The sequence below is a fragment of the Penicillium chrysogenum genome (genome assembly GCF_028827035.1).
Source record: "Penicillium chrysogenum strain IBT 35668 chromosome Unknown utg000002l_segment0_segment0, whole genome shotgun sequence".
In the NCBI taxonomy this organism is placed as follows: Eukaryota; Fungi; Ascomycota; class Eurotiomycetes; order Eurotiales; family Aspergillaceae; genus Penicillium; species Penicillium chrysogenum.
Window position 1 is genome coordinate 3,179,343 of NW_026622750.1, and position 25,603 is coordinate 3,204,945.

General features: G+C 50.4%; 7 protein-coding genes across 7 annotated transcripts; 1 reads left to right on the forward strand and 6 right to left on the reverse strand.

Annotated features, from left to right (window-relative positions):
* Nucleotides 1-1,991: 1,991 nt before the first annotated feature.
* On the reverse strand, nt 1,992-5,364 carry N7489_004687 (argonaute family protein; the record flags this gene model as incomplete). Its single annotated transcript, XM_056710439.1, has 4 exons — nt 1,992-3,461; nt 3,563-3,813; nt 3,874-5,018; nt 5,105-5,364. The coding sequence occupies 4 exons, from the start codon at nt 5,362-5,364 to the stop codon at nt 1,992-1,994; spliced, it is 3,126 nt and encodes a 1,041-aa protein (XP_056568860.1).
* A 2,634-nt stretch (nt 5,365-7,998) lies between these two features.
* N7489_004688 (uncharacterized protein) lies at nt 7,999-9,435 on the forward strand (the record flags this gene model as incomplete). The annotated part of the gene is made up of 4 exons (XM_056710440.1): nt 7,999-8,005; nt 8,191-8,570; nt 8,658-8,770; nt 8,862-9,435. The coding sequence occupies 4 exons, from the start codon at nt 7,999-8,001 to the stop codon at nt 9,433-9,435; spliced, it is 1,074 nt and encodes a 357-aa protein (XP_056568861.1).
* A 267-nt stretch (nt 9,436-9,702) lies between these two features.
* On the reverse strand, nt 9,703-11,995 carry N7489_004689 (putative dynamin GTPase; the record flags this gene model as incomplete). Its single annotated transcript, XM_056710441.1, has 3 exons — nt 9,703-9,924; nt 9,978-10,505; nt 10,553-11,995. The coding sequence occupies 3 exons, from the start codon at nt 11,993-11,995 to the stop codon at nt 9,703-9,705; spliced, it is 2,193 nt and encodes a 730-aa protein (XP_056568862.1).
* An 895-nt stretch (nt 11,996-12,890) lies between these two features.
* On the reverse strand, nt 12,891-13,094 carry N7489_004690 (uncharacterized protein; the record flags this gene model as incomplete). The annotated part of the gene is made up of 1 exon (XM_056710442.1): nt 12,891-13,094. One exon carries the CDS (start codon nt 13,092-13,094, stop codon nt 12,891-12,893), a length of 204 nt encoding a protein of 67 aa, XP_056568863.1.
* An 869-nt stretch (nt 13,095-13,963) lies between these two features.
* Nucleotides 13,964-14,690, reverse strand: N7489_004691 (uncharacterized protein; the record flags this gene model as incomplete). The annotated part of the gene is made up of 2 exons (XM_056710443.1): nt 13,964-14,419; nt 14,445-14,690. The coding sequence occupies 2 exons, from the start codon at nt 14,688-14,690 to the stop codon at nt 13,964-13,966; spliced, it is 702 nt and encodes a 233-aa protein (XP_056568864.1).
* Nucleotides 14,691-15,281: 591 nt separating this feature from the next.
* On the reverse strand, nt 15,282-15,645 carry N7489_004692 (uncharacterized protein; the record flags this gene model as incomplete). The annotated part of the gene is made up of 3 exons (XM_056710444.1): nt 15,282-15,460; nt 15,540-15,614; nt 15,636-15,645. The coding sequence occupies 3 exons, from the start codon at nt 15,643-15,645 to the stop codon at nt 15,282-15,284; spliced, it is 264 nt and encodes an 87-aa protein (XP_056568865.1).
* An 8,725-nt stretch (nt 15,646-24,370) lies between these two features.
* Nucleotides 24,371-25,378, reverse strand: N7489_004693 (NAD-dependent epimerase/dehydratase family protein; the record flags this gene model as incomplete). The annotated part of the gene is made up of 1 exon (XM_056710445.1): nt 24,371-25,378. The coding sequence occupies one exon, from the start codon at nt 25,376-25,378 to the stop codon at nt 24,371-24,373; it is 1,008 nt and encodes a 335-aa protein (XP_056568866.1).
* Nucleotides 25,379-25,603: the final 225 nt, after the last annotated feature.

Consider the following 25,603-nt stretch of genomic DNA (forward strand, 5'->3'; position numbering starts at 1 on the left):
TTTGGAAGTGCCGTTGTTGAGTCAACCATGAATAGATCACATTGCGAAAATGTGGAAAACTGGAAACCGGAGCATTCTTGTGACATAGTATCTTTCTGAGGCCGCCATAGGCTGGATAGACGGAGCGGCGGCTTGCCACTCGTTAAGAGAGCGAAATGGGTCTCGTGCGAGCAAAGGAAAACACAACCGCGGATCGGGTTCTAGCTAGCGTTCTGTCGCCAAAGCTTGCGGGATGTTCTAAATACCTGATATACACCAATAGCACGTCCTAAGCAACAGGGACCCGTTCCAACTCCAGGATGACTGCTATCAAGTCTGGCGTTGTATCTCGTGTCTGAACCTTTGCAGGTTTTTGGAACTTCTTCTCCGAACCACAAATCAAACTCCTTCATCCACTGTCCCTTTGGCCGACACTGAGATTCAAATCGTCGGAACACTTAACAAATCATTTCACACCTCTTTATTGCGAGATACATGTCAACAATGTCGTATTTCAACATCAAGAGATTAAAACTAGTGAGTAGATGTCATCTGAATTTAGATTGCAAGAACCATTCCACTTCCAAATTGTACATTTCCTCAATCCGGTAAAGAACTCTCTGGGTGTGTTTCGGCAGCAACAGAAATCGGTCTTTCAGACCTACGAGGCACAGTCTTGGCAAAGAAGCTTGGTGCTTGAAGTTCCGTCTTGACTACGTTCGACGGCGCTCTGACTTTGGGAGTCTATTTTCCAGGAACTCCAATAGACGGCGAAGCTTGTCCACGCGCGAAAGTCCACCGATACAGATAAAGAAATCAATGGCGACGCGGTTCATCCGGAGTAGAGATTCATGATCCTGTGAAAGACGGTGGACAGCAGCGTGGCGGATACCAGAAACCAATCTTTGCCATTTTTTGTATGGTATTAGCGGCTTGACGGCAAGAGCTGCACTGTATCTTGTCCCGATGTTTCACCAAGAATTTGAAAAGCTTGTGTAGCTCCAGTTCCTCTGGGCATGTCCACCGAACCATGAGAGACTCTTCCAAAAGCCATTTGTGAACGAATTGAAACGCATCGAATTCAAGATGTCGCTGTATGGCTTGAAGAAGAAGATTTTGTGCGCGGAAAGGGATGCTTGTCATCGGAACTCCGAGAAGTGAGTATAGACTTTGTACTACTGTTGTTCGTGGCCGTAGATTAGTCGGTGATTTCCTCAAATTGTAGCTTTAACTTACTGAAGATGGTATCGACCTTCCCTCGACAACGTTCAATCAAACTTTTTACTGATCTGGGAGCAGTCTGTTAGAAGCAGCTTCCAAATTGGTAAGACTAGTCGTGAGTTCATACCTCTTACTCACAGGCTCGAGGGACTATATGATGCCCCAAAGCGCCACAAAGGCTGAAAGTCAAGACCTATCTCCACTGAAAGTGAGGAAGAGAGTAGCCGGCTCCTCAACCTTTCCACGAAAGCAACGTCGACACTCATCCTCTGCCTCTCAAATACAGGGCGGCTCACAACGGGCGGCCCAAGCCATGTATCGAAAGAGACCCCCAACCCTCACAACAATTAGTAGGAAATTGGTTATCGATACAATTCAATATTTATAAACGCTATCCGAAACCACGATATACCTGTGTCCAACCAACCTTGCGGAGAACCACAAGTTCCCCGCTAGTTATTCTTTGGTCGAGGGCCTACTCGTGAAGTTAAGAATACTTTGAAGTTCGCGGTCCAGAACAACCACATCCAAAACCTCGGCCATGGCCCTTCTAGTAGGTGGTAGGTAACAAAAGCGGCCGCAAGAATAGCGACATCCAAGGCCGCAAGACCAAGGCAGAGGAAAACCGTAAACTTCAGGAAGAACCAGGTCCACGCTCAGTCGCGGACCAAGAAGGGCGCACCCAGTTGGAGCAAAGTAGGAATCAGGTATCCCATACGCCCGAGATATACAAAGTTCTCAAAAATGCCAAGACATGACAACCACCCACCCAATGGTTGGAAATATCTCACTTAAATGTAGAACATGGTATCCTTGGTGCTGGGGTGAACAGTTGTCTGGCTCTCCTCGGATACATGACCACCACGTTCACCAGCCACACTACCCGTCGGAGTCGCAGAGGGAGTCGGGTCGAACAGATCACTCATGTAGCAGCGAGCACGGGTGCAGACGAGATCGGCGTAGTAGGCGGGTGGACACACGCTGACGGCCTTGGTTGCTCGGCCGAAGAGGTAGCACATCTTGTGTGTGAGGTCCTGGAGTCTATCGGCAGCGCCGATACCGGGTCCGACGCCAGGGAGTAGTGGGTAGAAGATCTCGTCCCAGACGGTGAAGTAGTGAGCGGGACGGGCGGTGCCTTGTAGCGCGGAGTGAGCCTGCAGGTAGAAGTCCCAGTAACGGGCCTCGGAGATTCCGCGGTCGACGACGGTGCCAGGTTGAGGGTTAGCGGAGCGATCGGCTTCACCATCGGATGTTGGGTAGAAGCGAGTGTTGTGGCGCTTTCCAACAACGACGATGGCCATGCGGGGCAAGCCTTTCTTTGTATCCGAGGCTGGGTAGATGTTCTGGCAGGCTTTCTTCAGGAGGGGCAGCTCCTTCTCAATGACCATGTCATATTGGCCCTCTGACACGCCGTCACGATAGACGACGATGTGTTCCGGCAACTTGCCATTGTTATGCTTTGCCCAGATCTTGATGCGTGATTGTAGAAGGGTATCGAGCTCAGAAACCATTTCCTGGCGCGCAGGCTGAATGCGAATATCTGCGGGCCACTGTGCGAGTTGCGCGTCGACTGAGGCGATGATCCCCACCACACTGGGTGCGGAACTGGTGGAACCCGGAGAAGGATGGGTGACGTCGAGACCGACGAGCATGGTCTTGCCGTCAGCGAAGAAGCCCAGATCCGAGGTTCGAAGGGTTTGGTTGACACCTCCCATCTTGAGGTTGATTTTCAGGCCGACATTTGCCCAATATTGCATGTTGGCACCCCTCACCTTCTCGGCTTGCACGTTCACGTTTCGCACACCACAGCGTACGTCGCACACTTTCTTAACCGTATTGTAGACCTGGGCGTCCTTGGCAAACAGAATACCCAGAATGAGCTCGGGCTTATGTTTTTCTTGCAAGAAACGTACGGCCTTCTCAATAGCCGGAGCATTGTCAGCATTAAAGGTATATTCAATCCTTGTGCCTCCCTTAGGTTTCTCAGCCGCGACACCCATATTTCTGAGAGTCTGGACAAACTCATCTAGTGAGCCAGCAAGCCCCTGTGGAGAGAGACCGTGTCTGCTGTTAGGGGCGTCGATAAAAAGCCAAACCCAGTTCTTCAGTGCAGCTGGTTTGGAGAACTTAATGGACTGCATGTTCCAGCTGCCAAATTTGGCCTGGAGCTCTTTCTGCTTGGCATACATAATCCGGGGAGCTGGCAGGACACGGCCTTGCAAAGTTATAAGATTGTCGCCAAGGTTGATTCCGAAGGAAGACTAGGATAGAAAGTGAGTATGGTCAGCTGAGCTCAGGAATTTCCTTGATACGGCAGTGCTGAAATGAGGGGGTGAGGATGTCATGACAGTCGTTCACTTACGAGTGTGGCATTCAGTGGCTGACCGATTCCCAATACCCCTACGCCTTTCGTGACAATAGACTGAGCATTCTTTGCTGGCATTCGGCCTTTGACCGCAAAGTTAAGCATATTTTTTGTTTGTTTAGGAGAGAGCTTGATTTTCACAGGCTGGCCAGCCTCGACCTCGCAAACCTCCACAGGGAGGTAGACGGGTTTGTCTCGGGTTCCGACGTTAACAACAGGGAGGTCGGGATTCACAGTGATGTTGTACTCTAGAGGAACGAATCAATGTTGAGCAGAGTATCATCACTATCCGTATCAATACGACTCACCTTTCCTGAAGAAATCAGCAACGCTAATGTACTGCCCGGCTGGAGGAGGGCCAGCTTTGGGAGGGGCTTTCTTGCCCTTCTTGCCCTTTCCTTCTCCACTACCAGGCCGTGGAGACTGCGAGCTAGGAGCATCCAGGAAGAACTTCACTCCGTGGGGACCAGCTCCGTAGCTATCCACCTTTGGCCCGTTGGGTGCTGATCTACCATCTTGGGGAGTTGCCAGACCGGATATGGTCTTGACGCGAGCGGGTCTTTCTTTGCCATTTTTGCCCTTGCGCTTGATATGAGTTATGCAAACACGCATACGCTTCAGGAAAGCCTCCATCTGGTAGGAACTGGCCCTAAAATTGCTAGTCTTCCACTCTTGAATCACATATTCCAAGGGTCCTGATTTGTAGCAGGCCAAGTACTTGACCTGGACATTCAGCAGGACACGGGCAGTGGCAGCTCGTACACTGACGAAGAAGCCGCGAAGCACCTCCAGACCACCCTCGAGACTGGCACTCTCCTTGAGACCTTCTTGAAAGCTGTAATGTCTGTTTCCGCCGATGGAGGCTACCGAGCGCTCGGTCTTCGGATGATTACCCAGAATGACGTTCAGAGCCTGAACAATCTCAGGCTTGGAGCTAAGCATGCTCCCTGCATTGGTGGAAGTGAGGTAGTTGATCAGGTCGGCTGGGTTAATGTCGCCTATATGTTGGATGGTAACCTTGTACACCTTCGGGTTCTCAGGATATTCTTCATCGTTTTCATCTTTGTAGCGCACATCGAACTGGCCTTCAGCAAGCTTGGCCACTGAGATAAGTGTTGAACGATAGTCAGTTGCAATGCTGTTCAAGTTGGCAGAATAGTGCTCCTCCAGCAGAAGACGCACGATGTGTCGTGCTTTTCTGCCAGCAGGCTCCCGGCCGCCCCCTGCGGCGGTGGAGACATGATAGCGAAAGATTGGCTTGCCCACGGAGGTAAAGGGCAGATAGTTAGCATATAGCGTAACAGGCCGACCGAGAGTACCGTACCCTGGCCGGTCGGGATATGCCTGTGCAGCGTTCTTTGCACTTTTCTGGCGGCTGGCAACGAGCGCCTTAGCCACGGCGTCTTCTGTCTTGACGACAGTGGTATCCGGCGGAGTAATAGGTTTGCCCTCACTGCGGGGATTTGGAGGTTAGAGTGGCTGTTCGTGAAATGCAGAGACAGATCATTGGAAAAAGGCCATGAAAGCAGTAACACACACTTAAAGATTCGAGGGCCCTGAGAATCACCAACTCGGCCGCCACCCCGGAAGTCTCCACGGCCGCGATAATCACCACCACCACGGCCACCACCGTGGCCACCGCGGAAATCACCTCGCCCCCCACGATTAGAAGGGCGAAAAGGGTGATCCTGTAAATCTCCCCGGTCTCGGCCACGTCCTCCGCGACCACCGCGGTCCCCAAAGACTCCGCCACGAGGTCCTCGGCCGCGACCGCCGCGGCCGTGGGGTTGATCTGACATGACGTCAAGCCGAGGAAAGCTGGAATACGAAATGAACAGTAGATAAGAACGAAACTGAGAGAGAGAAGAAGTGATGTAGAGAGAAGAAGTGATGTAGAGAGAAGAAGTGATGTAGAGAGAAGAAGTGATGTAGAGAGAGAAGTGATGTGGTGTGAGGAGTGAAAAAGAAGTCGAGAGGTCGTGAGGATCCCCTTGCCTGGCAGCGCTAGTCATGTTTAGCGTCCGTTTTCCGCCGCAAATGACACGCCCGTCTCATCTAAGACTACGCACCTGTAAATCGGCACGAAATAATATTAAGTCGGGGTCATCAAACGAAGAAGTCCGGAATGGTCCCCGAACACGAGAGAAAGAAATGTATGATCGAAGTGGATAGCTTCCAATGCAAAAGCAATGGCCTTTGCCCATAACAAAGAGTAAGAGTGGGACAATTTACACAGAGCATATCAAACTCAAGGCTTCCGTCATGACGGTTACAGGCTTTTTGGGCCCATACTCTTCGTCTGCAGCACCAGTCAGTAAGAAAGACGTTGTACAGAATCGAACACGGGACAGAAAGAACTTACACCCATTGCCAAACATGGTGATAGGGATTTTGGAGCCCCCTACGCAGCTGAGCTACATACACGTGGACTTCCTCTTTTGTCCACGGCTCTGGCTCGCCAATTTAGGTGAGGAGCCACATACACTATGCCTCCATACCGGCTACCTAGCGTTGGAAATTGACCACGCCAGCCTCCTTTAACTGTTTGTCTTTGAGCCATGGGCGAATCGGCCACTTGTAAATCTTTTTCATGCACATTGACAAAACGAGCTTTCCGGATGCTGCTAGAAATCGTATCGACGACGTCACATGGCCGGCCGGCGTGCGCGCCGCACCGAATTACGTTTGGACCTAAGTGGGACAAAACACTATCGGGCGGCAGGCTATCATCATCAGTCTGGACGACAACGAAGCTCATTTCCACTTGTTCGATCCACCCGCCAGTCCTCATGTTGCTATCGATGTCAGTATTTTCAATAGAAGACAAAGGCGGGTATGACTCCACTATCAAGATACTAACTCATAACACCTGTTGTAGACCAAATCCGACTCCGTAGAACTAAAAGGTCCAGCCATATGGCGCATATGGATTAAAACAAACTTCTGACTCCATGTCCACTCCTGCAGCACATCGAGAATGCAGTTTGGCGGTACCCAGTTGACAGGACGTGGAAAAAGGTCTACTCCCCGAACAGTAGCTGTGGCGCGTTAGCCGTATGGTTATAAAACAACGAGAAGAGTACTTGCCGGGCAGGAATTTATCAGCGACATCTCTGAATCCAGTTAGCGAGATTATTTAGGTCTTACGGTGGGAATTTGGATCTTACTGACATGCCCAAGGGCCATCACCGGTTCCGATGTCCAGGATATGCTTTGTGCGCTTGGTCAGAGACCGCATATGGTATATTCCATGATCAATGGACACGTATGGGGTGTATCGTACCTTTGACGAACCGCGGATCGGCGAAAGAAACAGCGGATTCGCCTTATCTGAGTGCATAGCAAGAGCTACTCCGTGCCTAAAAGCAGTTGTCAGTGAAGAATGTGGGTGAGGGGTTTTGCCCAGGCATACCCGGCTTCGTAACTTTCAAACAGGGATACTGCGTCAATAAAATAAGGTTAGGGTTGGTTTTCATCAATCATCATATGCAACTCCCTGACTTACATGTATTCCTCTGCCCGGAGTGTTTAGTAACTCAACAGTGATGTCAGCTTCAAAAGCGAACACTAATGTTGATGCGCATCTTACCGCCTGCCATTTTCCACTAGGCCCCTTTAAATCGAAGATCCGATCGAATTTGTCTGCCTAGGCGACGATGTTGAATGTCTGGTCATTTCGACAAGGGTCATGCTGTCAAGTGACATACGACGCCCAATCTTCGGGGCCATTTGTGCTATAGGGGAGGGACAGATCCGAATCCTGACAATAGCGGGCGAGAAGACTGATCAGGGGACTCGAAGAGTTTGGGTTATACCCCACGCACAACAGCGATAATCTCGTCGCTCATATTCAAAGGCACGCCGATAGCCGACGGCGGGGAAGCCTCCAGGGGGCGTGGACCTGATATAAAGGAAGCCAAAAGCTTGCTAATTGATCTGGAGAAGCAACACAGAGTGAAGTGATCGTTGCACGGATCTTGCATTCCAACTTTGTGGGGTGAAAAGGGGTCAGGGTGCTCGCCATTACTATTGGTCAATAATAAACAGCTGGTAATGGCAGCGTACAATACGGAGTACCGAGGTCTCTATTGGGTGGCTACGTCACTTGTGGGCCAAGTACGTAAATATGAACTACTGTATCCTTTGATCTGCCCCACCGAGAGATTGGAAGCGTAATCGCGAAGACAAAATAGTCGTCATCAACCACTCAATAGATTTAGCTTTCCCTCAGATGTTCCTTTTTTGTCGTCTGGTGGCCTATGAGAACAGCACGCACATTGAGATGTGTTCGATAGGGATAGGGTGGTGATGATCCTGCACTCTTACATCTGGTCATAAAGTCAGCAGTATAACACCTTCGGCCATTGAATATTGATGTCCCTGCTTCCTCAGTAGCATATTCAAAGAGATACTCCACAAGCCGCATTTTTGCAATGTCTGGTAAGTGTATCATTCTAGCCGCAGTCGATGTATTGGGCGTATCATTAACTTCCATAGCTTCCGAAATGTCACCTGCCGGGGGTCCAGACCCAGAATCTTTAGGCAGGTGCACCGTTGCAGAAATTTTGGGAAGTTCACCTCTCGAGGCCTCAAAAGAGTCGACCTCAAGACTGGCCGGGTTCCAGAATTTGTTGATACCGAAGCTAAGGTTGCGAGTCTGGTTGGGAAACTGCAAGGCTTACCTACCAACCCGCCGTCTCTTTATATTGATCTTGAAGGGGTCAATCTCTCGAGAAACGGTATCATTTCGGTCCTTCAAATCTACGTTCTTCCGCTTGATGAAACCTATCTGGTCGATATATACACTCTCAAGGAGAAGGCTTTCTTGCAACCGGCTTCTAATAATGACCAGACCATACTGGATATATTGCAATCGCCCCGTGTGAGCAAGGAGCAACATATGTTGATCATGAAGCACGCCAGCCCGTGCACCTTTCTCAACCATTATCATCCCCTGCAACCCGACACCGACATGATCCGGGTCATCTATAGCCTCGACCCCGATGTGGGGCTGATGCGAGCCGTCACACGGCAGAGCCGTTAGCGAGACACGCGACGCCCACGCTGCTTGACTGATGAACAACGGACACAGGTTGAAGATAATTCCGAGTTGGAGGAGGCCCGGCGCAACCTAGGCAAGCCCCGCGCGCAATATGAGGAGACTCAGGAGCCCGGCCTACTTCCTCGACTCCAGCAACGGGAGAAGTGAGAAACACGCGGAAAAGCTTGCATCGGAGCTTACGGCATCACATCCGAGAGAATTTTGAAGAGCAAGCCTTTTTGAATATCGAGGCAGAGCTGCCGCGGTCAAGGAAGAGAATGAAGACAAATCCTCCTTGGAGGACACCATGCACCCCCTTCAGTTGCATCTCGCGCAGAGTCTTCCTTCCTATCATTCTAACTCATTAGAGGATGAGTGGCATCGGCGCGATACGGGTACTGCAGCGGTTGTTCAGTATTGTGACGTCCTTGAAGGAGGCCCATTAAGGGGCCGGCCTAAACGGAAAGCTCCTGGATCTGCTCCGCCTACTGGACCGATAGCTCAGCCGAAGGATTTACAGCAGACCTGGAGTGATGTCGACTCATGCAAGGTACCTGCCCCTTTACATGGCAAGCCGTTACGTGCCACCAGGGAATACCTCGAAGCGGTTAAGCAGCCAGAGGCATGCTTTCAATGCTTCGCAAGTGAGGGGCTTCTGGATAAGGTTCGCTTTCAGATGTTTCATGATCCTGGGTGTGTTACGCGCCACTTTGATGCTATTCATCTTAAAGAAGAACCACTCAACTGCAAATGGTCTGAAGTAGTCTTGCTACATCGAATGGCGTTCCAGCGCCATGCTTCTGATGTGCATCGCGTGCGGAGTCGCTAGCGATGCCCGAATCCGATGCAGGGACTTCAAAAACAAGATTAGGCCGGCCATAAATCGACGAAGCCATTGACTCGGTATTCGTTTACTTCCGATTTAAAATAGAGCGCAGGTTCAAAGACAAAATACAAAATACAAATTTTAAGAACTTGTAACGCAAGAATAAGCACGACAAGAACAATGGCACATGTACGTAGGCCCTCGCATTCACGAAAGGGCAAGGGAAAACTTCGTGAGAAAAAACCTTGCCCGAAGCCCACGGCTACCCAATTAAACACTCAAATCCTCAAGACTTTTCTCTAACACTTCCTGGAAATGACGTGCTTCATCCCGGCGGATACTGACCTGCGCAGATTCTGCAGCCATTCGAAGCAATTCCTCAGTCCCATATCCACTCACAAGGACAGGCTCGAAAACACTTGGAAGCTTCGCGATGATATGCCGTTCGATGACCTGTCTACAAACGTTGTCGACGAAAGTTTTCATGGCCACCTGGAAGATACAATTTTAGCACAAAATATTGCGATTAGAAAAGGTACACTGACTTTGTAGTATGCAGTAAGGTCATTCTGTGCTTCGGAGCAGGCTTGCTTCGTCATGTCGACAACTACCCGCTGCTGGAGCGATGTGACGAGCTTTTCTATTTCGTCGGACGAATTGCTCACATGAAATTTCCCGTTCCAGTCAGTCCGGATAGCGTTGTACATTGAATCTTGAATCTGATGCTTTGACTGGTCATTTCGAGCCTTCTGGATGTTGTCTGTATAATAATGATTGTACGTGATGGGCTGACGCGCCTCGTCCTCGAGCAACACGTTCAATTCATCGTTCGCGCGCTTGATGTTTCCTTGAACAGACTTCTCGACGCAGTTTTGGACATTTTGGCGCACTTTGATATCTTTGATCACAAAGCCCAGTGCTGCTTGTAAGAACGTGGAGACCAAGTTTGCGACGGAGTCCACATGCTCACGAGCGATCTTGCCCCAACGCATTGACTGCGAATGGAAAAGCTCTGCCAGAAGGGCGTGATTATAATTTCCTGGTAATTCCCTGCCTCGCGTCCGATGATAGACCTGGTATTATTAGAAAGAGATCAACAGTCGATATACTTTCTACTCACTTCCTTGACCCACGCAGCCATTCCTTCCTTACTAACAAGAATCTGACCCTCTTCGTTGAGAGATGACTCCATCGCCTGACCAGTTGACTCGAAAGACTGATTGTCCTCCTGACCGACAACTTTCCGTGCCTGACCGTATTCTCTCATGTGATTCGCGAACTTCTCATTCTCTAGATGGACGACAGCGCGCAGCCGGTTTGCAAAATTCTTGCCTTGGACGTTGAAAAAATTCGCGTTCCGGCCACCATAGTCGCCATCAATACCAGCTCGCACCAACCCGTGGAAATCGGCGCTGATCTGCGTCAAATATATCCGGATCTGACCAGCGGTATTTCGTTCCATTCCAAGAGCAGCAAGATCCTGGCAATATCGTTCGAGAAGCTCACGCAATTCCTCGCGAACTTTGGGGAGCTCACGTTCGATGTGACTATCCAAAAGCTCTTGGAGGAACACTCGAAGATTTTCAATCCCAACACGCGATAGATCAAGTCCCAGGCTGCTCCATGGTTCACTAGAGAAAAACGCATGCTCTGCCCGCTTTCTAGCAGCTGGAGACAGGCCCTCCCGCAGCTCGGCAGGGGCCGGGTTCTTGAGCAGAAAAAACCCCAGATTGAGCTTTGTACGGTCCATGTTCTTCGCGAGGCGTGCAACCCGCTGCTCAGTTCCGGCATTGATAAGATCCGGTTTTGTGATGATCCCAACCGTTCGTACCCCATCTTTATCGTAGCGACGGGCTCGTTGGATAATGCCTTGAGTATCAACGTCACTACTTGCTGGAACAACCGCGAGTACGATAGTCCGCGAGCTTTCGAGGTAAGAATCAACAAGATCACTGACAAGCTGCATGTCACGCTCATTCTCAGAAACCGATATCAAGCCGGGTAGATCAACAATCGTCAAATGCAGTCCGGTATTGCCCACTAACTCCAATCGCAGAACATCGGCAGCAAACGCGGGAGCGTCGGTCTGATCTTCCGAGGTACGAATACCCATGGACTGGCCTGCAGCTTCGATGATACAAGGTAGCTCAGCGAAGTCACGGAATTCCATCCGGAACGAGGCCAAGCGCCGTCTCTCCTCATCGTCTCGCGACAAATGAGGGATTATGGTCGCTGTCATGCGAATAGCTTGCGGGGTATGTCTGAGGACAATTTCCGTCGCGAATCTGGTGCACAACCCATCCTGTCGAGGGAAAGGGATTCCGCTAATTCCTTCCAGCACGGAGCTTTTGCCAGCAGATTGATCGCCACATACCACTAGCTGAGGCAGTGCAACATGATCGCCAACACCGTTGGCGCGGACACGGTCGATTTGGTTGAGTCGCTGGGACGTTCTCGAGGATTGGAGACCAAGTTCGTCTCCGACCCGACGGAAGTCGATCGCGGTCCATTGTTCTTCCGAACTCCCCGGATCTTCTGACGTTGGGGTCAGATTTTCTTCCATGTCTTTGAGCAGATGATCGAAATTGTCGCTTCGTATTTGATTTTCAGGTTCAAAAAGAGAGTTTGGGGACATAAAATAACGAGCGAACCGGTCTCTTTATAGTTGCGATTAACTCATGCCGAGTCGGAAACGGACCCGGCCTCCAAACCTCGGGAACGTCTTAAGCCACTCAACCAAATCGACCGTGGAACAGCGGTGATTGACGACCAGGTTGCAAGCGGCTCAGTGTGCCGGCTGTTTGCAGTGCTCACTTGTAGCTTTTTATACTTCGGATTCAGGCATGGTCGCTTTCGAGGGGGCGGGATCCCTTGCCGACTGCAACCATCAGTGGCTATCCCTCGCCTCCCTGGCTGCGGCAAGGGCTACATATTTACAGTAAGCTGGCTTGTCGATCTATCCTTGCTCGGGAAATAAGGGGTCTCCGATCTCCTTACTATCATCTGGCGTGATTTCCTCGCTACAATAGAAATTGGCATCTTTCATTCAGATGTAGACAAACAGAAATGAGAGTGTTGTCTTGGAATGCTTGTTGTGACGAACCATGAGTGTTGATGTGAGTGTTGATGAGCGTGGTGGTGAATGGTCGGGCGGTGAAGGAGATGGTCAACGTCTAACTAAAGTTAAGTTAGTTAACTAACGTATTTCATATACGAGTGGATCACACAAGCGAGTGGATCAGTAAACCCAACCTACTAATTTTAGCAGACGTTAACCCGACACCCCGATATCGCTAATTACAGCATGTGGGTCACGTCTGAGCAGTCAACCTTCCAGACACCAAACGACATACCTGTGTCTGTACAAAGAACATCAATACACGTTGCCATGGCTCCGCATAGCGTTGGAGTGTTTCTATATCCTGCAATGCCTCTAAGAGTTTTTGTGGGGCTCTATGCTAGTATGTCTTCGCTGCTTCTTCCCGGATGCAGGTATCCGTGTGGCCGATGATCTGTTCACCTACTCGGACCACATCTGTGGCGGCATCCCATATTGCTTGCGCAGCCGCGTCAGTCGCCTCTCCACTCTCGATGGGCATCTTGACTAGGCTGAGAACCCTGGCTCTGGATGCGCCCTGCAAGTACTCTTCAACACCTGCCATCTTGTACCAGGTAGACACTGGCTTGCGTAGATTATTTCTGGCAGCTCATTGTGACATGCATTAGGCGGGCCGAAGAAATTCCATCCAACTCGTCATGAAATTCATCGATATACGCGTCGACTGGGTCGAGTCTAACTCGAGACCTTGCATTCTTTGGACCTGACATACTAGAATCCGATTCGCGTAGAGTGGCACAGTATCCGTAGTGATTTTCAGTTTTACAGTGGGAGAGAATAAGCAGGAATAAATTTAGCGGTCGCCGTTGTGAAAAGTATAATATTCCGTTGGAGCGGGGTACATTTTATGTTTTCTCACAGGTCGGAAAGTAGCTAACGCCAGACCCTAATCTCCAGTCAGTCTGACTGGTCCCCTCCCGGTGGGAATGGCGCCACACCTGGAGGCTTGCTGCACTCAAAAGATCCACCCCGTTTTGTAAACGATCACATGTTGATTTTAGGTTCAGAAAAGCAGATGCGTAGACGAGACCATGAATGAGTGTAGCTCATGAGGTCACAGGTAATAAGATGTCAACAAAAGAACGGACTTTGTCTTTGAAGTCCGTCCACCTAGGCGTCGAGTAATGCCCTAAACGGGGAGTTACGGTTCCAAAAGACGCTGCCCTGCGTTGAGCTCGACGGTAATCTGTGATACTGTCCAGAAATGCCGTCATTCTGGTGATCACTTCTTTTGCGGCCTCGTCGATTTCTCCCTCATAGTGCTGTCGACGACGAATCCGCCAACCTTCGCAGGGCTCATAGAGTGCACTAAGTAAGCCACGTAGAACTTGTTCGAGATCCAGCCGATTGTGCACATTCTTTGCGTATTCAATGTGCATTGGATGGAACCCCTGAGCGACATGGATAATTTGATCATCCAGTCGTACTGGTCACTTGTCGGCCCCGTGCCTTGTAAACCGAGGAGCTTAACTGATCAGCTAGGGGATGATCCACGATGTCCCAGCGAGCGTGGCCTCGTCTTGTTGAACATTGACAAGAGATGACCACAGGTGTTTGGAATTGGCGAAAGAAGCTGACCGTGAGGTTGAATGCTTCGTTGCACAGACGGCTTCTCTCTTCCTCTTCTATGGAGTTCAGCTTCCGATCCGTCAGCAAGGGAAACATGTCGGTGATGGCGATATCTCTGAGAGTAAAGCCAAAAGACTCCAGCGTGTCCTGAAGCCAGGATAGGGTAGGTGAGTTGCTGATCATATCATCCAAGGCGAGACGATCCCAGTTGGATGGATTCAACAACAGAATAGGTGGAAAGTTTAGGATACCACAAAGCAAGTCGATGTAGTTGGACAATCCGTCCGTTGCCTTCGAGGCCTTCTTTTTCCCAGAAATCCCTTACTTGCTGGAAAAAGGGGTTGTCAGGTGCCAGCCGTTCTAGTGTTTGGCACCCATCTAGATACGGCTGCAGATGCTGTCGTAGATAGGCTTCGATCTGGTCTTGGTCTTGATGGAGGTCTAGCAGATCCTGGAATGGATTGAGCAATTGCAGAGAAGGAGGCTCCGCCGGTGAATTCTCAGCACGGAGTGAAAGTGATGATAGGTCAAGCTGTAGGCCGTCATCGAGGATTTGCGTAGTATTGGCCATCATATAGTGAGTTATAGCGAATATTGATATGAATATTAATGTGAGGACTGGTATGAGTTCTGTAAGAGTACTTCGCAGATTATATATTAAACAAAAGACGCTGATATTTTGGTTTTATCTACGATATCCGCATTTGGCCTCTCATTATTGACGAAAGCAGTATGGTGTACCATAGCGATAAATACTCATGTGTGCTTCCACAAATCATCGTTCATAGAATTGGAAGAACGAGATTGGCACTAGACGTGGCCGTAGTGACGCTACCGTCTCCGGTATGTGGGTCGCGGGTGTTTGCAGTGCATGCCGACCCCAGACTTGAAACTTGAATTAAGAGATTAGACGTTGACCCTAGAGATTGTCAAGGTTGCATGCAAACTTAACGGCAGCTAGATAGTATAAGTTTAAATTGTGGAACTCTTAGGATTAGTCACTGACCAAGTCGCAATGGATGAGTATCGAGCCTTTCATCACTTATGAGGTCAAAATATCGCGTTCTCTGACAGCTGTAGCGAAATTAGCGACGAATATAGGGTCTCTGAGCCAGTGCTGCAAAGGATAACATTTTCTTGCATTGTACTGTATAGGATATGTTCATAGTCTGGTTTTGACCCACGCTAAACTAACACTTCCCATAGTTAGTGATCGTAGTACCCCCCCTAATTGTCTAGCTCTATTGACGATCACGAGTGCACCAGCGCTCTGTCCTATAGCCGTCGCGTTCCCCGCTGCAATATTTCCAATTAAACCATGGGCGGCTGCTGTTGTTGAACCTAGGCATGAATGGTTATTCGAGCTTCGGGACGGGGAAAACAAGAATTAATATGTTAATTCCTGCGACTTTGCGCATACGTGCTTGAATTCTGCCTGTTGTGAATCTCACACTCGATAACACTGGTGCCGTTGCGAGGCCGGGAGCAGCGAAAACTACAGCACGCTAGCGCCCACGACCACACATGTGGCTGGAAGAGAATGCTCCATCCTGCCGCCTATTATAGGTTTAATGCCGAGGATGATTTCCCTTCAAGTATACACTTGCCATCCTCGTGTGACCTCAGAGCAGGTCTGAGATCTAGCCAGAGTCCTGCTTCAATCAGCATCTTGGTTCCTGATAGGTCTTCCAGAACGTAATAGTCTTGATGCAGCACTTTTGTGGATTAATGGACTGCCCGAGCGCTGTTAGTGCGTGTGGATGGGATCTCTGTAGGAAGACATAGCAGGTGTGCACTGATAGATTGCATTTTTCTCCACAATCGATGATGTTGCTATGTGATAGATGATGGAGATGTAGCTTGAGGCTCTAGGCTGAAGGGAAAACATGCCCAGGTGCTTTGGGCGCCGTGAGGGTCTTCTTCTACGGCCATAGATGGAATAGCCGAGATCCTGTGTGGACTCTGCTTCCTGTTCGATTGGATTGACCGGTGGAAGTGCTTCTTCCACACGCTGAGATGGCGTCTTCGGTCGTTCAGCCGAGTCTGGAGGCGATGCAGGCGGCCCAGGTGATGCGCTAAATGGAGATGGCACCGCTGCTGGAAAAACACGTGATGGAGGAGCGTTGTCCGGGAGGTCGTTGCCTGTTTCCCCCTCGATGAGTGGCGCCACTGGGGTCCTCTCATCGAACTCGACATCACGGGAAAAGACGGTCTTTCCGGAATGGACTTCATACAGCTTGTACTGGTTCGGTTCACAATAACCTAGCAATCGGTGAGTTTAATAGAAATCTGAGAGATGGAAGAGAATTACTAACTATTTTATATTATCAGAAGATACATTGTGTGGTAAGTGTCCGAACTCAGAACGCAGGAACCATTTTTGTACGGTATGAAGTATCCAGAGAAATCCAGGATCGGTTTAGGTTCCTGGGAAGCGAGAGTTGGTTACTCGGACCTTTATTATGTAAATAATATTACTCACGGATCAAACGAGGTGGATGCCGGGTTGGAAAAAAGATTCCTAGTCTCCAATAGATGGCAAGTCCCTAGACTTCCCCGCGCAATATGGAAATCTGAGTCCTGGGGCTCAAGTATGAGTTCCTAAGAGCTGGAGTCCTCCCAGAAGCCTCTATTCAATTTCAAGGGGCCTGTGTCAAGGTGCAAGGAAATCCTATGGTTCTTGGGGATAATGGCCTCCAAAAATGACTACGAGTCTACAAGCAAGGATCGCACAACTAAGTTTATGACATATTGAGTCTTCCATGAGTGATGATTATGAATTACTCCGACCATTTATACACACACACACACACACAATTCATTAACGCCCGGCGGCTGAGCCGAAAGGGCAACTATCGCTAACTACTATACATGTCATAATATATACAGTACTGTGTCTCATTGGAGCCCATGCATAAAACCTTGCCGTATGTGTCTTTTCAGCACGCAGTGTCGCAGCGGATGCTCGTGGGTTAGTAATTTGGTTAGTAGGCTGGCTTGAAGGCGCTTCTCCAAGTGTTCAACATCCTATCTTCGGCAGTTGAAGCACGTCTACTATCTGTAGCACGAGGTGGTTGGTGAGTTAGATCGGAAAAAGGGGTGGTTTAGGTTGGTCGGCGTGGTTAAGTGGTAAGTGGCCTCGAGTCGGCCCGTCGCGATGGCGAATCGGATTGAGGCCCGTACGGCCTCTAGGTTTGGCGTCCACTTCTGATCATCAGAAGGCGATTTCCCTCCCAGAAAGAAGGACAGGTTTCCTCGGTGGGTATTGGTACATTGCAGCATTTCCGTCCGGTGCGCGGTCCACTTCCGACATCGAAACAGAAAGTGGTCCACAGTCTCTCTTGCTTGTCCACATGCGCACTGATCTGTCTCGGCAGTATTGATCCGGAAGAGATATCCATTGAGTCTTGCCATGCCCGTGCGGAGCTGGGCTAGCACGCTCGCCTCTTTCCACGATAATCGGTCATACAGCTGTCGCGTGTGTTTTCCTGGGAGTGCTTTGTCCACTCGTCGGGAGTGCCTCCCTACATTTTCGGGCAACTCGCTATTGGAGACTGCTTGGGCGCGCGCCATCTTTAGAGTGGTCGATTTCATTTTGGGGACCTGTCCTTGCAGGATGGCATCTTCTTGCGTCGCGGCTCTCGCCTGCTCTTTCGCCAGCCCTAGTAGTTTGTTGTCTTCGCTAGTGGGGATCCACCGGACGCTGATCTGATTTCCATGCCTCTGCAATCTGCTCATCAGCTTGTAGATTTGGCAGACAAATTCCTGACCCGACTGTTGTCGCGGGTTCTTCAGCGTAAGAGCCGTCGCTTTGTTGCTCGTGATCAGTGTGATCCTGAAGTCTTTCAATCCCACGAGTGTCTTCAGTGTTTGCGCCATTGCCGCCAGCTCCGCGGAAAATGGATTATGCTCTGTTCTCGCACTCAACGTGACGGACAAGGTCTTCAGTCTCACCTTCCGATAGCGTGGTGGTTGTTTCTCGATCGCCACTCCAAACCCGACCAGCTCATTCCGCGCCGAGCTGCTGAACGCAATCTGCATTGACCCGCCTGGTACAGTTGACCCTTCTGAGATAGGCTCATCAGTCTGCACGCGTGCTTCCCATGGTGCCAGTGTAAACGGGTTGATGGTTTCCAGTGAATCCATGTCGATGTTTTTCAACGCGTCCGCTACTTGATAAAGTGGCGAGCGGTGGTATCTCCTGAACTTCCGGATCCGATCTGTGTTTCTGCGAAGAGGATTGGTCTCTGGTAGTGTGTGGATGTCTGCCCACATCTTTACGGCTCGTCTCCAGAGACGGTGTTGTGCCGTGGCAATGTGGGCCTCGGCCTCCGCTACGCTGGTCGCAACTGTGAGGAATGTCCCCACAATTGCTTGTGCTCCTACCCTTTGCACTCTGTTGATCGGTCCGATGTTCTTATTCTTGAATGCGTGCATCCAGACATTAGACGCATAGTCCACCGCCGGGGCCACGGTCGCTGTGAAGAGCTGCCGTGCTGTCGCTGGGGAGAGGCCTCGGAGCCGTCGTAGTTCCATCGCGGCCTCCAGGCCCTTAGATGCTGCCCTTGCAATATGCTCCTTGTACTTCAGTCGCGTGTCCATCAGGACCCCCAGGATTTTGACCTTGTGTTTAGGCTCAATCGTCTGTCCCTTGACAGTGAACGGTTCTTGGTCGACTTTGCAAGCCTTGGGTGCGAAATGTATAATGGCTGTTTTGTCTGCTTCAAAGGTTGCGCCGCTCCTTCTTTCCCAATCGAGCGCGTCATTGATGATTGTTGCAATACCTTCCCGATTACTTCGTACGGTTGGCCCTGTTACCCACGCGGTGAAGTCATCCACGAAGGCAATTGCTCCTCCTTGGCCGTCGATCGGTCTCTGCACGAGGTCGGCGTTGAAGAAGAGGAATAGAATCGGAGACAGGGGCGAGCCCTGAGGCAGTCCAGGCTGTGGCAGGTCCTGAACCTCCGATGGTTGCCCATTGATCTGGATGGTCGCCGTCCGTCCAGAGCAGAACGCCTCAACCCAGCGGAGAAGGCCCTCCGGTATGCCTCGTGCCCTCATCCTTTGGAGCAGTCGTTCTTTGCAGACTCCATTGTATGCCCCTTTCACATCGAAGCTGATCAGGCTCAGCACCCGTCGGCCGCGCCACGCCGCGTAGATTTGCTCCTGCAAGAGCAGGAGTGCCTGCTCCGCGGACCGCTGCTTTCGGGCCCCGAAGTGACTGGTCGGGAGCAGGCCGTGAGTCTCCACTGCATGCGAGATCCTTTCTGCCACCACTGACTCCAGGATCTTGCCTAGCGTCGCGAGGAGTGAGATCGGTCTCCACGCCTTAGCAATAGTGTAGTCTTCCTTGTTCGGTTTTCTCAGCGGGATGATCTTTGCGTGTCTCCACTGTTTCGGCAGCGTGCCTTCTTCCAGTGACGCCTGGAAAAGATCGAGAACGCGATGCTTGACCGTGGGCCAGGTCATTTTCCACACTATGGCCGGTAGGCCGTCCTCGCCTGGCGCCTTCCAAGACTTCGTTGCGAGCAACTGCCTCTCTACCTCTTCCATAGTGATGCCCGGCATCTCTACCGGCGCTCTTTGTGGTCTTGTTCCTTCATCTTGAATGTTCTCCGGCAGGAGCGGGAAGAATTTGGTCAGAAGTTCTTCGGCTTGTTCCTCATGGTCAGTGGTGACCGTTCCATCTGCTCGGAGAAGCTGCGGAACTTTGCCGAAGGCTGCATCTTCTCCTGACTTCAGGTATTTCGCGGCTTTCCAAATGTTGTCGTTGTCGGCCAGAAACTCATTCCAGTCCTTCTTCTTTTGTTTCCGAATTGCGTCATGGTACTGCTTCGCGGCGCTTGCGGCCATGTCCTCCAACTGTGGCACCTTTCGCCCTGCCCGTCTTTCCGAGCGGGCGTGGTTTCTCCAGTATGTGTATATCTGACGGAGTTGCGTCAGGTCCGCCGTCCACCATCGCTTTGCGTGTGGTGACGGTTTGGCCCGCGGTGTCAGGGCATGCACCGCTTCAGACACCGTGGACATGAGCCGGTCGGTCTTTTGCTGCACCGAGCCTTCCACCGGAGTGGCAGCTAGTGTTCCTGCAATTCTAGCATTGATCTCCTTCCACGGCGCATTCTTCAGCAGCAGTCGCTCTGGCTGCTTTGGAGCAGCCCACGGAGCATCGAAGACGGTCTCAATGGTGCAGTGGTCCGAACCGTGCTCCGTTCCATGGACCGCACATTTGATCATCGAGTCCGTCAAGTTTTCTGAGGCGAGAGCGAGGTCGATCGTCGACTCGCAGTCCCCCGAATATCCTGCGCCGTGCCATGTCTTGGTGCCCCGTTTAAGCAGGCTGCTGAGTCCAAATTCATTCATGAGGTCGATGATGAGGTCTGCCTCCCCTTGCCTGGTCAAGGACACATCGTCTCCTCCCCACAGTTGATCATGGCGGTTAAAGTCTCCCATGATCATAATCTCCACCACCGTCCCCGAATCTCGCCGTACCTTTGCAATTGCTTTCCGGAGGTGATCGCATGCGTCCTTCAACGCAGAGGCATCCCCTCCCTCTACATAAACTGATGCGGTAAAAATCCGTCGTTCGGGAAGCCGAATGACGGCCGCCGTTAGGTCCGGCGACTCGATCCGCAATTGCTCCGTTTCCACATCTCTGTTGACCCACAGCATGCTTCGGATCGCCCATCTCCCTTCCCTCCACGTGGAGGGAAACATTTTTGTCCATTTGTGGTGCCCCATCGGGGTGGTCAAGAGCCGGCCTTGAATCATCCTCGCCTGGGGTTCTTGGATCGCTAGTGCCATTGCATTTTGAGTATCTTCGTCGTTCATGAGGCTTTCTTGCACTGCTCCCTGTTTTCTCACATTCAGTTGCATCACTCGGAGTGTTCTACTCATTACGTGACGGGTAGAGCTGCCGACAATTTCTGCTGAACGATTCATGAGGACCCCCGCATGGAACGCACTTGGGAACGGTTTGGTCGCAGTCACTGTGGCGATGCCCTTCCATAGCGCATTTTGCACACCTCTGGGCGTTCTTGCACTGGAATGCCTTATGGCCAATCTCTTGGCAGTTGTAGCATTGCGTCGGTCGTGGTCGGTGTTCGAAGACGCTGGTCACCCCAGATTCTCCCCCAGCGTGAAAGAACCCCTCAGCCAGGAGCCTTCGGGCATCACTGCCTTTGGTGAGGTAGACGACCATTGACCCATAGGCCTTTGCACTGTCCTTTTTGCTGAGCCATGCGATCTTGGCAACGGTAGCTTCATTTTCCTCGCTGAAGGCTGCTGCCACTCCGGCTCGGAGTTCACCTTTCTCATCTAGCACGGTGGTTTTGTTAACGCTGTCGACTTTGATTGGGTACAGCTCATCCCGAAGCACCCGCGCTCCCGCGCCGATCTTGCCTTCCGCCACTTTCTTAACCAGCTGGTGTTCAACTTCGCCGCGGCACGCTATTCTGATTCGGTTGGTGTTCTTCGGGTCCACGGTGACAGCGCGACAGCGCCAGTGCGTGTGGCCTTCCATCGCCCGAATCTCTGTCTCCACCGCCGCCCGAATTGGGCCTGCGGACATCCTCTCGTTTTCATTTGCTGCCATCTCCGAGGTGTCGATTGTGCAGTACAATGTGTCGGTAAACGTAGTTGGTGTTGTGTTCGATGTCGAGAGACTCCGTATATTGCTTGGGTGGCTGAGCGGGGGTGTACGGGCGACATCTGCATAAGACGGAGATCCCGTGGGAGCGGGAACGCTGATCTCCTCGCGCAAGGATTGTATTTCGCGAAGAATCTCATCATGGTGGTTCGGAGAGCATGCCTCGGGGTAGGATTGCGGTGTCGTGGGGCTATCTGTCAGGGTCTGTAGCTCGTGTCGAACTCCTGCAAGGGCGACGCCAAATTCCTCCTTGGCTTTCCGAAACTCTTCTTGGACCTTCTGGAGTTCTTCTCTATGCAGCTCATCTCGCAGTCGGATCTCTTCCCTGAGTTTGACCAGCTCCTTTACCAAATTGCTGACATCGAGGTCGTCGCTCTCGGTCGCGGAGTCGTCCGAAGTTGCCACGTCAGGCTGAGATTCGGGTTCAATTCTCTTCTTTTGCTGGGGTCGCGTCTTCCTCTGTTCATTGTCGATCTCTTGTTGTCGAGCGTAGTTTCTTGGTGGTCTGGTGGTGCGTTTCGGTCTCGACAGTCGCGGTGGTGAGTCTCCGCGTTCGTCGCGGTCGGGCGGTTCAGGGGTTCGCATCGCGGCCCGTCCCGCCATTACTCTCGATCAGTACAGGGAGTCGGTACTGTCGCCACGTGGCACTCCGCAAAACTCCAAAGTCGGCAGGGTCCTCACTGGTTACAGTCCGCAATAGATACAGTGCAAGTTCAGTACAGTCAAATTCGAAATCAGTTTTAACAGTGGGGGCTTGCTGTTTCCCCTAGATGTACAGTACCTGGATCGATTACAGTAATATTCGAAATCAGTTATACCACCTCGACCATTTATACAGGATGGATCGAAATTAGTTTCACCACTTTGCACTCATAAAATCTATCTCGAACTCTAGTGCGAAACACACTAATCCATTTCCGACTTAGCTCCGTCTCAAGTATTGAATCGTATTGAAGGGCGTTATCACGTGCTATGGTGTTCATGTCGGAACACGTAATTAGGGCGGTGAAGTTGGACCAATAATCTCCAGTCGAGTATATGCATCTGTCAGTCCATTATTCTAAGCGCGTGGTTATTCTATGTGCTTACTAAGGTCATGTGATCTAATCTAGCTTACATCATCTATATTACCAATCATTTCGATTGGCAAGACGCCAGAACTAGTCAATCACCAGGAATTAGATTTCATTTGAATATAATACATTCAATTGGCATGACACAGAGGAGACAAGGGATCCTCATTTAACAATCACTGAAACATTCAATGAGCCGAGATAGAACAGCGAGGGCGAGGTACGCAAAAGACGAGAAACCCAAAACTTTCGATCGGAATGGCTAATTGCACGGAGGAATCCGCGGCGAGAAACTCAGTGCCATATGTAGAATTAAAATGCCTTCTTTTGATCACATACGGAGAGCGTAAAAAAGTCCGGCGGATTTCCACAAATAACGTCGGTGCAAGCGCGAGAGTTGGGGTATATTTTCGGAGCATCCGGCGCCGTGCGAGATATCTACCGTTATGGTTTTGTGAGCGCTAGCCACATTGCTGTAAGGTAGGTTGCGCCCTCGTTGTCGTAGATATGATGAGACGAAGATGATCAAAGGTTTCGAGGTGATAGCTGTCGCTCTTTTCGCAATCTCTCCAATCGTGTTCGGATGGCACTCCGGCTTCGGGAGTCGCGCTGCCCTTGGATAAAATTTTGCCCGGATCGAGCAAAATCGTACGCTGTCCGGTCAAGGTCACTCTCCCTTAAAATAGGGATGAGTTGAAAACGTATGATGCCTTGGTCGGTTTCTTCGTTGATTCTTAAGTGGTAAGCACTGGATTGCACTCCAGAGAGTATTTCAACGCATTTTGCTCGCTGTGTTTCAGAGAAGCCAGTGATCTGAAAGCATTTTTGTTCGGCAATGTAGAGTAACGACGCTGCGTTGCGAGTACGCAATGTATCCGTTATTTTATCAATTAATGATTGGCCGATTTCACCGTAATCTTGTTTTATCATTGATACTTGTCTTCCCACCATGTCGTGTTATTGTACCGTGCACTATGGCAAGTCGAAATTGATGCGAGGATGGTAGAATAGAACCTATGGGGAACAGGTGGTGGTTTATGTGTCCGAGAAGACGGAAATAAATGGCAGAATATTTTTGCTCCTATAGGCATCTGTCTTGGCAGACCTTTTAGGGGTTCCTAGGAAGGCGCCTAGGCGGCCAAGGCAAAATTGGCAGAAAGAATACTAATTAATCAGATGATACAGGAAACGTAGTGCATAAGCCTTGTGAGATACTTTACAGTATTGAAGTGACACGAAGGAAGTTCTGTAAGCTAGTTAAATGACCAGGTAGTTTCACCATGGTCCCAGTGTCAGGGTTTGAGATACTGTGCCTGTTGAATATGGAAGCCAATTTCGAATCCAAGTGTATTTTCTACAATTGTATTGGAATACTGCCAAGAAACGGGGTCAGGGATAGAGTAACTATAATAGGCATAGTGTGTTTTGAAAGAGGGTTCGAGAAAGAATCTCCGTGTGCAAGTGGTGAAACTGATTTCGATCCATCCTATATCTCACGAACACAGCACCCTTCTGCCTAGGTGCTGTATAGGCTCATCTCTTTGTATATACCCCGGTGCTCATGGCATGATAACCTTTCATACCTACCGTCGCTGTCAAATCACTCTTCCATTGCTCGCCACGCACCAATCTCTGCACTGTCTTTTCAAACGTGTACTTTGGATTCCATCCCAGGTCCTTCACTGCCCGGCTTGAATCATACACTCTGTCGATTCTCGCGAGATGCTTCCACCCCTTCTCCTCGAAAACGATATCCAACTCGGGAAATTCCTTCCTAAGCACCTCTGCGGGGTTCCGATTCAAAGCATTGAGTGTTTGTATGTCGTTGTTGAAAGGTGGCGGGGCGCTTATAATGTATTTTCCCCATAGAATATCCTTGGCTCTTCCCATTGCGCAGACTGATGCGCTAACAATATCATGAAGGTCGCATCTGCGGTAGGCTAGCTCTAGAACTTTGAGGTTCTCATCGGCCATGGCCGCGCGACGGTCTTCATCGTCGTCTTCCTCGGGGAAGAAGCGACTAGTGCGGAGAACCAAAACGGGCATTCCACTTTGCTTCTGCATCAGTGCGCACATATCCTCGGCCGCAACCTTCGTCACACCATATATATTTTTTGGGACGGGCACAACAGATTCATCGATCCAAGCAGCGGGCTGTCCTGGCTTGGGGCTGAGTGCCATACCAAAGGTACTGGTTGTACTTAAGAAGATAAAGCTCTCTATTTGCGCCCTAAATCTGGAAGACTCTTCTAGGAGAATCAAAGTGCCGACAATGTTGGTTGAGATGAATTGCTCCTTGCTGTGACTACAGACATGCGGTTTATGCAGTGTTGCGGCATGGAGAACGTGTCTTATGGGGTAAGAGTCGAAGAGGGAGGCAATGAAGTCTCGGTCGCTAACAGATCCCACAAGTGTCGTAGTTGGGGAGGATAAGATATCGATACCCAGTGGTTTGAAGCCCAGAGAAGGCAGGCTAAGCATCAAAGCGGTACCAAGATGACCAGCCGAGCCAGTGACAAGAACGTCATACGATGAAGACATTTCGAAATGGAGGCTACTCATGAGAGTTGCCTATTGCGGGCTTTTCGGTTTCATAGGAGCAACCTCGTGTGAGTCACCCAGGACATCGATAATTACTAAAATATGTCACGTGCAGATCTTGAAGACTCATTGGGAATTTACGTAATGCGATCATGTAAATTATCGTAAATTGGTCGTTCTGGAATTAAAATATATGCCTATTCTCAAGGAATGATTATTTACGTC